This window comes from Natator depressus, chromosome 1, assembly GCF_965152275.1.
Source record: "Natator depressus isolate rNatDep1 chromosome 1, rNatDep2.hap1, whole genome shotgun sequence".
NCBI lineage: Eukaryota > Metazoa > Chordata > Testudines > Cheloniidae > Natator > Natator depressus.
The window spans coordinates 173616718-173631081 of NC_134234.1; the positions used below are offsets into that span (position 1 = coordinate 173616718).

Here is a 14364-nt window from a genome sequence, read left to right on the forward strand (position 1 = left end):
TCAAACCACTTTTAACCCATTTTCCAGTGTAAATGGGTTAGTTGATTTTGTTCCTATTCCCCTCCCCCTATTTATTTATTTTTTAAAGAAAGCAAGCTGAAAGTGGCTGTTAAGAAAATCTGCTTTTGCAAGGTCAGCTAGGTTTCTTGAGGACTCCAGGAAACTGTACCAAGACAGAGAGAGAGTGTTTAAATAAGCATATTCAAAAAAGCTGAGTAAAGATGTTTTAGCACCTTTTCCCTACTTCTGTTATTTTTCCATAAACCCTGCAATCTCTTTTCATTAAGTGTACAAATAACAGGCCTGACACCAATAAGCCACTCCAGAGTGTGCATTAGTAGTGGTCCACTTTTCAGTGGCTGAAGACACAAGACTAAACACCACACTCAAGGGTATGCCCGAAGTGCCTCCTAATGTAAACACTAAAGTGGCTTATTGACATATTATTCAACAGCTTTTTAAATGCTGAGATCCCTTATGATATAAACACTATCAGTGTTACCGTCAACAATGAGAATCTTTAAAGACACCACTGTATTGACCTCACCTCAGCTTGCTGTGCCAACCTCATGTTCCTCAGGCAAGTGAAGCTTTTCTGTGAGCATGCAGGAAAATGAAATATTCCAACTTAAACAATGTTTCACAAAAGAGAATACACTAAACTCAGATTTCTGCTACAGAAAATATCCTACATACTGTGCAGCATAAATTAAGGTTTCTGCAGTTTTTTCTTTGTTACATACAGAGGATGTCTTTATTACGATGAGATCACATTTTTTCTCCCCCAGTACCAGTGACGCATTTACATAAATGTGATTTGTTGACTGTTTCACTTGAATTTCTCTGGTCCTTCTGTAAAAGCTTTAAAGGCGGCCTTTTTTTAGACAAAGTTAACCACTTTGTTTGTTTAATTAAAATGATTATTAATCCTACTGTATCCCCAGGGTGTTATTTTTAACCTTTCCAGGTGTTTTTAAAAAAGGTCTGTTAATAAGCAGGCACTGACTCAAGAGAACAATTTTATACAAGAAGGGAAGCACACACTACACTAAGTTACTTAACAAGTTGGGTTGTGGGGGTTTGTCTTTGTTTGAAACCAGTTCTCATTTCTAGGATTTGGAAAAGAATCTACTGCCAAACACTAAGACATCACTGACACATGTAACATCTCTACAGGAAGAGTACTGAAACATTACGGACTACCTGCAGGAGGCTTTGTCTGTGAAGGTCATTGAGTAGCTTTGATTTCATTAATTAATAATCTTAACATATGCAATGATATTAGAACATTATGGAGGCACAGGTAGTATGTCCATTATTAAGGATGCACCAAGATTTGCACCCAAGGCTAGAGTAAAAGCTCCCCATCTCAGTTTTTTTAAAAATGTGTTGAGAAAATTGATAGAATGATGCTGAAAGGGCACTTTCTAGTTCATTTTATTAATGATTTTTTTCCCACTTGAATGATTGTAATCGAATCATACAGATAATTCTAACTTTCCATACAGATAATGCTCATCGAAACCTTGAGCATATACATTTGAAAATATTAGGTTGTCACTAATCTAAACTGGTAAAAAAAAATTGTTGTTCATGATTGTTATCATTATCAGGCCATGTCAATAGCTCAAGTCACTCTTCAGTCGCGCTGTGATATCTGAGATAGTAACTTGTTGTCATCCTTCCTCTCCAGTCAATTTGCATGCTGCAATTCTATTCACTGAGATGAACCAGTGGAGTATGGAAAACTCTATATGCCAGAAGAGTTCTCATTTCACAGGTTACTTGACATGTACACAAACAGAAGACAACTGTCCTCCCTCTCCCCTTCCCTCCCCAACAGCCTTCTTCCAACGAGGTCCCCATAGAGGCAAGAACAGAGATGCTACTGTACTTCAGCGATAGCTTTTTCATCGCTTTCACCTTCACAGGACATATGGCAATATAATCTTCAGCATTCTGCATGGAGAAGCCAATAGGTAGCAGAATCTTTCTACTTTACTACACAGGAAGATAATGAAGCAGACACAGCGCCCCCTCCCACACATACTCCACCTACACTAAGAAATAGTGACAGAATTATCACACTCCCAGAGGGTACAGGTTGTATCTTCCCTCATTGTAACACAACTTCTTTAATCCTAGAGAAAGGAAGGGAAAAATAATGTGGCTAAAGATGGATAAATCATGGAATCCGTAACTTCTAATAGCACCATTATGCATACAAATGATTCAAAGGAGGTGGTAACCACCAGCAGCAGCACATCAGAGGAGCTGACCACAGACAACTGGACGGACTTCCCTGGGTTCAGAATTCCTGTAACACTACTGATATCCTAAACTTCTCAGAGAGTTTCCTCCTACCCTTAACTTCGGCTATCCACATGGAATCCTGCAGGCCTCTGGATCTCTGGCTTCCAGCCAGCTTCACCAAGTTATTTGCTCTCTACTTCAGTGTCCCCATTCCTTGATTCCTGCTCCCGCTCTCAGATTTTCCTCCTTGCAGGGTTTCTAAAGACCTCAGTAAAATATACCATTGAGTCTATAGTTTCTGTTAATCTGCTAAGTCTGCAGACCCTGTGGCTCTCTGAAAAGCTAAAGGAATGCAAAGATGGAAAGAACAGCAAGAATCAAAGTGCTGACCCTGAGAGAGCAGGAGGATAGTGAGAAGCCTACTTATGGAAATGCTGACCAGGAAGCCAGGGCCAGACAGAGCTCCTAAGCTCCACAAGAATGTCTAGTGGCCAAGCTCACCTGGTCCCACTACTGTGCAGAATGTTGCAGCCTCTATAAGGTGTCCTGTCCCATTCTTCAGTTACTCCCTGGGAAGGTTTGAAATATTGCTTACTTTAAAAAAAAAAACCAAGTAAATTCCCCAACCAAAAATATTTGTTAAAAAAGGTTGAGAAAACATATCAGTAACTTAATGATAAAAATCTTACATAAATCTTGTAAACAAGCAATGGAAAACTAGGAAACGCATAGTTAAAGCGCTCAAAAATGAATAAACGCTTAGACAACCATATCCTTCTATAGCAATCAGTAACCACAAACACTAGAATGTTTTACCCTTCATTGCACAGGTTTTCCTGGGACTGAATTATAGACCAATCCTGCAAGTTGGTGCACTGTAGTCAATGGGAGTTAAGGACACTCTTTGGCTTGGGTCCTACAATAAAGAAAAATCTTTCAGGTTGAAAGGCCCCTTTAAAACTCCCCAATGGAAATTTGATTACTGAAGGTTCCAGGACAGTCAAGGGAAGGAAAGAAAAGGGTGAGGAGGATCCTTTAATTCTAGTATCTGATTTTTTTTTATAAAGAGATTTAAGATGCCAGAATCAAAGAACTTCTGCAAAGGGAGGCCACAGAAGTGAGGGAAAAGCTGTGGGGGAAGAAAACAGTAGAAAGAATGCAATACAGGCAAACAAACCATGCATGCGTAGGCAAAAAAGTGATATGGTCCTTCAAGAACAGATGAAGTAGCCTCAGAAGTTACAGAGAAGACAAATAAATAAGGAAACACTATGGAGAAAGGAAAAGGAAACTGGAAAAAGGAGTGGGACTCTGCAGAGAAGGAAAGTGTGACACTAAGTTTTGCAAATAATCCCAAAGCTAGTTAAAAATGTTTTTATACATTAAAAATAGTTATTTAGAGACTATTTTCTCTTGAAGCAAACAGTTATTTTTATTTAATAATTCAAAATTGTGGGCATTCTTACTGAGTAGGGAAAAAGAGCACAGACCTCAACTTAAAGGTTAGAATTAAGGTTACTATGATGTGTTGAAACAGGACATATTCTCTCTACACCTGGTGCTTCCCAGACTGCACATTTCATAAAGCACATCACTTAGAAGAAATGCATCAATGCCTCCATGAAATCAGCAAGGGAGCAAAAAACCCTAATGCTAACTCCCAGATGGGTTGAGAGGGGCCAAAGAGGTAGGGTTACCATATGTCCGTATTTTCCTGGACATGTCCGGCTTTTTGGTTCTTAAATCGCCATCCGAGAGGAATCTTTAAGTATCTAAAAACATCTGGGATTTTGCCATTATTACTTTTCCCCAAAGAAGAGTCGATCATTCGAGAAAGAAAGTGAATGTTGATCAGTCGAGACAGTGCCCACTTTTCCCCCCTAGCTCCCAGCGCTTGCACCGTGAAACAGCTGTTTCGTGCGGCTGGGAGGGAGGGGGGAGAAAGGGGAACGCAGCGTGCTCAGAGGCCGAGGCGGGGATTTGGGAAAGGGGTCCAATGGGGCAGTGAGGGGGCAGAGTTGGGGCTCCGACTTTGGGAAAGGGGTTGGAAGCGGGGCAGGGAAGGGGTGGAGTTGGGGTGGAGCCGGAGGGGGGCGCAAGCAAATACCACCCCCCTCCCGTGGAGTGTCCTCTTTTTTGAATGTTCAAATATGGTAACCCTACCAAAGAGTAGACTCAGGACCACCTTCTGTGGCTGAAAGGAGTAGGGGACTTCACAAGACACTCTCAGCTGAGGATAACAAAGAGATGTTATAGGCAACTGCATGTTTGAAATGCGTGTACTTCCCAAATTCTGAATACATGTACTATGCATCATTTACTGATCTAAAAGAGATATTGTGCTGAACTTCCATGTAATTTTCAAATGAGCCAGAGCAATACAAAAAATTTTTCTTCAAATCTACTGTAGCAAAAAGCACACTAATTTTAACATTCAACTTGGTAACTTTAAAGTAACACATAGCTAAAAAAGGATATTGCTGAAATTTAAAGAAAAAAATTAAAACTTTTAGATAGAAAACAAGCATGGAAAGTTTTGTCCTAAAAGCTGAACTTTGCATGGACTTCATATGAAGTCTGTGCAAAAAAGGATTATATCAGAAACAAAATTTAACTAGAGCATTTGCTATTCACCAAAGAATGTATACAAATTAGATTTTTCATAATAATTCAGACAGATACTTTACAGTCTCAGAGTGAACCAGAAAGACAAATTAATCCAGCTGGACTCCCTGTATTTCACAACAGTACTTATTATACTATTCTCCAGCAACGAACTATAACTGACTATTGAATATGTATGAAGGATCCACAGAAACCTATGCATGGTATCACATCACAAGGATTAACTTGCATAAACTTGCACCAAATCTAGATGACTAAAGTCAGATTCACAGGTCCTCTGACTTCAATGGGCTTTGGATCAAGCCCTTAAAGCTGTGTGGTCTCTGAAGACCATCTGCCAAATGAATTATTCTCCTCTCAAACGTAAGAACCTAATATACTTCTTGAAAACGCACAGAGGATTATTAGTTTGACACTTAAGAAAAAAAATCAGAAGCGTTCAAGTTCAGAAGAACATCTGAGGTATGTCAGTCTGTCTTGACTTGAAACCTGTCATACGGAGACATTTGTACATTTAAATGAGTAAAATGAAGTGCTGTTTATTTTCTATCATATTAACAAAGAAACTCTTTTAAAAGACACATTTTATTCAGCACAACTTCTCAGTTGCAGTTAATTTAGCAACCTAGAATAGAAGCAGCATTGTTTTGATCAAGGCATATGAAGTCAAAAGATTTGCATCAGAAAAAAAAGCAGACTAATATTTTTGTTGCTTTTAAGAAAAGCAGTTCAGACACAGAAGTTAAATGTCTGATGTGAATTTCCAATATTAATCTGATCACTCTGTTACTCCAATTCCAATGACTTTGTACTATAAACTACTAGGATTCCATATAGAATCTCTATCCTCACCCAGAACAGCTACCCTCACAAATGAGTAAATAATTCAGTGTTGTAAACTCTCACAATACTGGTATTTTTTCCTCAAAGCTTCAACTCTTGGATTCATGTGAGAACACCAGCTTTGTTTAAACAGTTTCAACGCTCACCTTTTCAAAGTAAAGACCGAATGTGTGACCTCTAATGTTTCAATAACCAGAAGGCAAATAAAAATAAACCAATATTTTTAATCTTATAAATTTTAAAACAACTATATCTGGGGGCTTAATTTGTGATTTTTGAATGCAGCAATACCCACGAAGAGCAGATCTGTAGTGCACAGGACAGAATTCACAATGCCTCGCACAGACATTTGTGAAATAATCAGTCTTCTAGTCACCACACCAGACCCCTATTTATCTTTTCAACAATCTTAAGACCTTCCCCTATCACACTCAGCTATAATTTTGCTATTGAGTTTAACAGGAGGAGAACTGGGGTCTTAGGAGATTTAACTTCAGGAATAGGACTGACTTGATTTGTTGCAAGCTTTGCTATACTAACAAGTTCTCCAAATTCTAGAAAATGAACAAGTGCCAGGATTAGGAGTGTTCAGAGAATACAACAATTTAGCTGAGTTTTGCTTGGCCCTGGCACGGCATGGCACGGCACAGTACAGCTGTTTTGGAGACCCATTTATTTTTTAGCTAAAGAAGATATGATTTAAAGCAAGTTTTAGTACAAAATGGTTCCAACTTCCCAATGTTAAAAATACATTCTTTTGAAACATAACAAGTTACCAACATATATACTGTCAGAAACAAAGAATTTGAACTAGTGTTAAGAAACATGGTATTTGGTGCTCAGAACATAAAACTCTTCATATGGGAATACTGAAAGAGTTCACAATTTCTAACCTACAAACCAGCATGGGGAGGAGAGAGAGAGAAGAACCAGGCCTTCCCCCCCCCCCAAAAAAAGGGGGGGTAAGTGTACTCCAATTACTGATTACCATTCAGTAGCTAAACATGCAATTGTATTCTTTTTTCAACCTCACAGCTATAAATCACTTCGAGACCAGAGTCTTTTTTAAAACGTCTGCAAAGGTAGTGATGAAGAAAGCTACACATTTCTTGAACAACCGGACATGATCACTTTCACTTCTACTATATGCAAAAATCAAAAACATTGAAGTTAGTGCTGCTATTGTATCAGCCTTTCATGCTTAATCCTACCTCATCCTTTTTTACCTAGATCTTTGAAGGCTATAATACGTATACAGTAATTGAATCAGATCAAAATCTACGATACATATTATTCACATAAACCTCTGAGAGACTATGTATGGTAATCAGTTGTCACTCAATAAGCATTTTAACAACATTTTCACTCAGAGTTCAATATTTCATTCCATTAAGAGAGTGGCTGCTTTATTTTTAAGTACACCAAGTAGCACTTTAACAGGAATAGTCCTATTTTATAACAAATAATAAAGAACTGTCTAGCCTGAACATTTCCAATTCACTTTGGAATTTATTACTATTACAGTAACTTTTCTGCACTGTACCATCTTCCTAATAACATGGCTATTATTCACATTGTGATGCTGGAATAATACCCTTTAACATAAAGTTAGAGATAGGTTCTATGGGATGCTGAGTGCCCTCAACTCACAGACCAAGGAACACAGGTCCTTCTCAACGTGTCTACTGGTGCAGCAGCTTAGTTTTGAAAAACTCTACTTTTTAAAAAACAAAAAATTTTAAGTTTCGTTTTCAAGAAAAGACATGGCTTGCTTTCATTTAAACCTTTCCCTGAACTGATATCCATACACTGCATAACTGTACTTATTAGTGCAGGAGAATAGAAAGTGAAACTAACTAGCGTGGCCCAATCCTGCAAACATTAACTTCTCACTATTGACTAGTAATAAAACTATGATAAGCAATTCCAGCTAAGTCAGAAGAACTCCTCACCATAGTAAATGTATGACCCTTAATAAGTACAAAAAGTAAACTACATACACAAAACCAGATTAGTCTCCATTTCTTCCATGGCAGACAAGAACAGAATATCTAATTTTTTTTTAAACTTTCTGCCTTTTAAAAAAAAAATTAACACCCCTGCCCTTTCAGGTTCATTATATATTACACAAAAGCTCAGTTGTCCTCCCCCCCCCACCCACCTTTGCAGATCACTTTTAATGGTCCAATATATACAGATTGTTAGGAGCACTTAAAATAATGTGTTTTTGAAAATGTGTTTTAACCTTTTAATGCAAAGTTGTGATTCTTTTATAAACCTTGATAAATGTTATTTAGTATAGCGATAAATATTTGTTTTTCTTTTTAAAAATGTAAATTAAGCCATTTTGGAATTATAAAAAGAACTAAAAACAAGTTTATTAGTTAAAGACACCTTGTACATTTGTATATTTTGAACTTGGACTTGATCCAAAAGCAATTCAAGTAAGGTCTTTGAGGCAGGAACTGTCTGTTATGGGTTTGAACAATGCCTAGTACAATGGGGTCCTGCATCAGGAACGTGGCTCATAGATGCTACCACAACACAAATAATACATCATGAAGTCACTGAGGGCATTCCCATTGAGTTCAATGAGGTTTAGAGTAGGTCCTTAAAACATGCATTTAATAGTAAAGTTATAATATGGTCCACCGACTTAATAAATATAAATCCCAATTTCACAAAGGTTTTTTGTCTGCCTTTTACAACATGACCATAAAATCCAGGAAATAGTCGATAACTTATTAGGCTGGCCGAGGGGGGGTGGGGGGGGAGAAGGGCAAAAGATGTTTTGTATTGATCAGACTTTCATAAAATTGAGTTTTACCTGCTGTTGTAAATAATGAGCAGGGTCTGTGTTCAAACGTAAGTGACATAAAATAAGGCTTTATACACACATCACCAAGTATTTTAAAAATAGTCAACACCAACGCAATACACAGCATTCCCTCCAAACATGTTTTTATGACGAATTCACGACAAATATTTTTAATATCTGAAGCTGATGCCGGCACACAGCAAACTGGTTGCAATAGCAAGAGTTCAAATTCATGTTCACAGTACCATTATTTCAGTGGTTGTTGGTCTTAAAACCATGAATAGTGGAAAAAGTTGTACAGCACTTCCTAAATATTTTTTAGAGAGTAGACCACAACTTAGGAAAATGGTCCTTCAGATAATTTCCCCTCCCTTTCATGACTGCATGGACCATTTCTCTGCCCCACCCCCATAATATTCTCATGACAACTACAACATGGAAAAGTTCATGGAAAAGTAATAGTAGGGAGTAACAACATTTCAGCTGTTATTCAATGCAATTTAGTAGCAGGAAACAGGAAGAGCCAAAAATCACATGACCAACCAACTTTCCGCAAGCCACCAGCAAACCAAAAGTCTGGAAAAGGGCATTTAAGGGAAAGACATTTTAACCTATGGAAGATGCGAAAAGAAAAAAAGCAAGTTGTCTTTTTCCTAGGAACGTGCTATATATCATTTAAAAAGTCAGTGCTACATATCCTTAATACAGGATATTTCTCAAAGATGAGATGAACTGCCACCTCTCATTTTATTCTATTATGGATCACAACTACACTGGCAAAATTCAGACAGTTCAGCAGCAATGATAAGAGGAACTGCAGCATAAATAAAACAAACTGTTTGTTTATTTAAAAAAAAAAAACACACCTCACACAACCACCATCCAGTCCTTCTCTGACTGGCACACAAACCAGGATAACCACTGCAAATTGGTACCATGTGTTGGCTGTTCAGAGGCCAGTGTAAAATGAATTAGTGATCTAGAGCCATTTCTTATTAGACAGGAGGTCAGCTATAACTTACACTTCAGTGGAGTTAAGTGACACAGTTGTGAAGAGACATATGATGTGTGTACACTATTGCTTCTCATTTTCTATCACTGGAAAACTGTGCATCTGAGTTTTGGTGGTGTACACAATGTCTAAGGGACTCTCCACAGTAAGAGTGACAGATTACAACTGTGTTCCTTTGGAAAGACAACTTGAAGACACATCTACCAAACTGAGCAGCCAACTGTGTGGAATCAAACAAATAAAAATTCTTTACCTTCTCAACAAGAAGCCTGACCAAAATCAACATTTTACTGGAAGGAAAAGAGGATAAAAGTCAGATAGGAGCCAAAAGTTAACCAAATATTGGGAATACCTCTGGACAAAAAACAAAAAGCTACCAGACTATTTACGTTTATTAAAATACTTATATATAAACATGGACATTACAGATGACCCCATAAATAGTGAACAATGTTACAGATTCCCCAAGTTGGACACAGCAACAAGAGTGATAATATGATCCTGGTTATTCTTTGATTCAAGAGATAGAGAGCAAAACTTGAGTAACACAAAAGTCAAGATGCCCAATAAAGGAAATAAAGATCCAATTTTAAACAGACCCAGATTCTCTAAGTAAGGAAAACAATATTAGGCCTTGTCTATACTAGAAAGGATTTGCCAGTATAGCTTTACCAGCAAAATCTCCGAGTGTAGACAAAACTTATACGAGCAAAATTTCTTTTGCCAATGTAACTGTGTCTACACTAGTGCTTCTGCCAACATAGCTATGTCGGTAAGGGGTAAGATTTTTTTTTCACATTCCTAAATGACATAATTATGCCAGCAAAACTTTTAAGTGCAGATCAGGCTCCTAGCCCGAGTGAACCAAGCTTTCAAGTTAACTATACAGCATTGTACCAAAATAAACCCGTATTTTAAAGTATTACAAAAGCTGCTAAATACTTCCTGAGTAACAGAAAGAGATCCTGATTAGTTAGTTACTGAAAACCACAGTTATGATGAGTAAGGGTATTCTGCTGACTCAAAGTCATCTCTTGGAAAGCTAATAATACATTTGTACCTTATATGTAGTTTCTCTGCACTAACAGGACAGTCATGAGAGACTTTCAGTCCTTGCCTACGAACAAAAAAAGCACTCTCCACTCCTCTCCCCCAATAAAACAAACTCCCACCATTTTTAGCTCCAGTTCAGCTAAACCAGTAGGAATTTTTGTAAATTTTCCCAATTTAGATAAGTCCATTTTAATATTTTACATAATTTGCTAGTATATTTTCTGTAACATATTATTTGGCTTATTATTTGTTTAAATCTATCAGCATGTAAACTCTTGATTGTATCCATTAAGATTTGGAGCTGTCACTTGGAAGACAAAATTTGCAACCTGAACTAAAGGTTGTTTTTTCACATACATTTCAGAGAAAACAAGTCACAGAAAATGTAGTATCAGGGAGATTTTTAATGTTACATATAGCTAATAAATATTGCTAGATATTAAAACTAAAATAATTTTAAACTAATATGCTTTTGCATCAGTTTTTTGGCTTGAAAAATTAATGAACTCTGAATCCTCTTTGAACTGCAGAGGTTTATTAGTTTACTCAGATGATACAATGCAAACAGTTTTACTGTATGCTCTTTGGAGCGGTGCAAATAATAAACTACCAGCAGCAGCAAGATTTTAGTATTAGAGTTCTTGCTAATTAATCAAAATCTTTAGAAGTGGGCACCTCTCTTGAACGGCTTATCTAAATTAGAAAAAAGTACTACTTTAACGATGCCAATACAGAAAAAGCAGCACAACCCCACAGTAAAGACAGTTATACTGGTGTAGTTTTTCCCACATGGGAAGGTGAGAATAACTATACCAGTACACCCTTTTATATTTGTATAGCCACATCCATACCAGAGTTTTACTGGTACGACAATTTTGGTTAAATATACCAGCCCCGCCCCCCGACAAAGTTACACTGATAAGAGAAAGTGCAGACATAGCCTTACTTAAGCTTAAGTAAAGTAGCATTTTTGTCGGTAAAACTTTTGCCGGTCAGGGGTGTGAAAAAAGACCCACCCCCACACCAACGTAAATTTTACAGACAGAAGCGCCAGTGTGGACAGTGCTATATTGGCAGGAGATGCTCTCCCGCCAATATAGCTACTGCCACTCGCTGGGCATGGTTTTATTATGCCAATGGGAGAGGTCTCTCCTGTCACTACACCAGGGACCCTGCAGTGGTACAGCTGTGCTGCTGTAAGGTCTGTAGTGGAGACAGTCACCAACTCACTTCATGTTAGCCAATGAACAGCAACAGACCATACCAATTTTCAGCAGTGACAGAGTTGAAAGGTTCCACATCACCACCAGCTGCTTAAATCCAACTGGAAAAATGAAATTGATAAAGTCACTAAATATACAATCTTCAATTTTAATAAGACCTCCAAATATATTTTACAATCATTTTATTACTCCATTGTTATATGCTCAGAATAGCTTCCACTTTAAATATCTACTGATATCAGTATTTGTATTTTACATTTAAGTAACACCTTGTATCCAGTATTTTATATGTACAGCATAGCACCTTTCTCCTCTGAGAATTACCAGGCACATTATAAAATATTGGTACTATCCTACAATCCTTAGTCATGTGAATATTTTTTTCTTAGATAAGTATCCCATGAGTTCAACAGGACTACTTATGAGGGAGTTTGAAGACCGTACCCTGCATACCTGTACCACCACTGAAATACAGCTACCTTTGAAGTGAATGGAAGCAACATGACCTTGCACTCCAGAGCACACTGCACAATGAAAGCGGGAGGTGATTTTACTAGAGGCTCCGCACAAGCTACTATTCTTTTACATGTGTACCACAGGCTATTTAGGAACTCTACTCATCACATCTGAGCACATCCTGAGGGAAGCTGCACATTCTAACTACATCTACATAAAGGAATTCAAAAGTTATAATTGTGACAGTCCACTTCTCCTCAGGCATGACGAACGGCACCTTGGTTACTATAAAAGCATGCTCCAACTAGACCGATCCACTCACTGAAAGGTACTGGTTTCACATCCTTACATAATTAGACAAACAGTTTTTGTTCATAACTTTCATGTTCAAGCAACATACAAAAGGAAAACACTCCAGAACTATGAAGGCCTGGGGAGATCTGCTCTAAAGATCTTCTCAGGGAAGGACTGGAGGGAAGAGAGGGAAACGCTGATTGATTGGGGGGGGGGGGGGGGAATAGAGGAGATGGTGTGTAGGGGAGAGCACAGCGAAAAGGGTTGGGGAGGAGGGAGGGGCGAGTTGTTTACAATGGGCGCTGGGTGAATGGCTACACCCCACATATGTCCTGGTGGGGGAGAAAAATTCATGGGGCGGGGCAGGTAGGACCTAATGGAGAAGAGACATCATGCGATATTATACAGCGCTCACAGCAGCCACAGCCCCCACCCCCAAAGGGCCCCCAGCCCAGCAAGCACCCAACCCCAGCTCGCACCCCCACCAGTCCGACCCAGCCCAGCCCGTCGCCGCCCAGCTGGCTCCCTGCTAAGGTCACAGCGCGAAGCGCCCGGGAGAAACCCCCGCCCCGCGTTCCGGCTCCAAAGCCGGGCCCTCGCGTAGCCCGGCGGCCGCAGGAGGGCTTCCCCCGGCGGCGCGGGCTGGGCCGGTCCCCGCGGAGGGCCGCGGGCGGGCTGCACGGTCGGTACCTTCTGGGCTTTGCTCTGCTGCAGCACGTTCTGCTCCACGGTCATGGCCCCGGCCCGGCGCCGCTGGCCGCGTCCCCCCGGCGCAGAGCAGCAGCAGCAGCAGGAGACGGCAGCGCGGGCAGCGGAGAGGCAGGTGCCGGGCCCGAAGTCGGGGAGGACGCAGGCGGGGGGGGGGAGCCCGACTCGGCGCGACGCAGACGTGCCGCCCTGGGACGGAAAGAAGCGGGTCGGCTCAGGCCCGGCTCCTGCCCGCCACCCAGCCCGGTCCGGGCCCTGGAATGTGCCGCCAGCTCCGCCCCCGGCTCGCAGCCCGCCCCGCCCAGCCCCGCAGCCAACCACCGCCTGCTCGGCTCCCGCCCCCGCCCCGCTGCCCTGCCCCGCCCCGCCCCGCCCTCCGCCGCCTCCCCCCGCTGCCGCCCGCATCCCCCCACGCTCCTCCCTCTCCCCCGCCAGTAACCAGCGGCCCTGGCTTCCCTCCGCCCCACTCCTCCTCCGTCTCCCGCTCCTCACGAGTACTACGGCTCTCCCTCTGCCTACCCCCTACCTCGTGCTCCTGCCCTCCCTGCCCAGCTGCCTCTTTCCAACAGCAGCAACTTCCTCACCTAGGGGCCAGGGTTGCTGGCCTCCCTTCCCACTCTGATCCCTCCTTCTCTTGCTGCCACCTAATCGCCAGTGATAATATGTCTTATTGTATTGTCATAGTGCCTGGGATCCGCACTTGTGGATCAGGACCACATTGTCCTAGACGCTGTACAAGCATAATGTAGTGTCCACCCTCCCCAGGCTAATACCTCTCCTCCTCCCTCTCTAATCACTAGTGTGTTTACATTCTGCCTTCTCCCTGAGCCCTGGCAGCAATACACGGGTCTGTCTCCCTGTCACTCGTGTTACACCCTTCTTGCCCCTTCCCTTCCAATTCCTCCTCTTACTTACTCAGCCCAAGAAGAGCAGCAGGACTTCAGCTCTCTCCCCTCACTACCCCGTCACCAGTGTCAGTGTCCTCTTTTCCAGGGCAGCAGTTGAGCTTTTACCTAGTCATTAGTGTTACTACCCATCCTCTCCAGCTGTTGCTGCAGAAGAGGAGGAATTCCTACCCA

General features: G+C 40.8%; 1 protein-coding gene across 3 annotated transcripts in view; it reads right to left on the reverse strand.

The window, feature by feature from the left end:
* The window catches only part of USP25 (ubiquitin specific peptidase 25), a 145700-nt gene extending 132273 nt beyond the window's left edge, over positions 1-13427 (reverse strand). Inside the window, exon 1 of one of the 3 annotated variants that reach the window (XM_074971419.1) lies at positions 13268-13427. In XM_074971419.1, coding sequence (XP_074827520.1) covers positions 13268-13312 — 45 coding nt within the window. In that variant the 5' untranslated portion in view covers positions 13313-13427. The remainder of the gene's footprint in view (positions 1-13267) is intronic. The other 2 variants (XM_074971427.1, XM_074971434.1) reach the window with 2 other exon arrangements.
* Between the last annotated feature and the right edge of the window lie 937 nt (positions 13428-14364).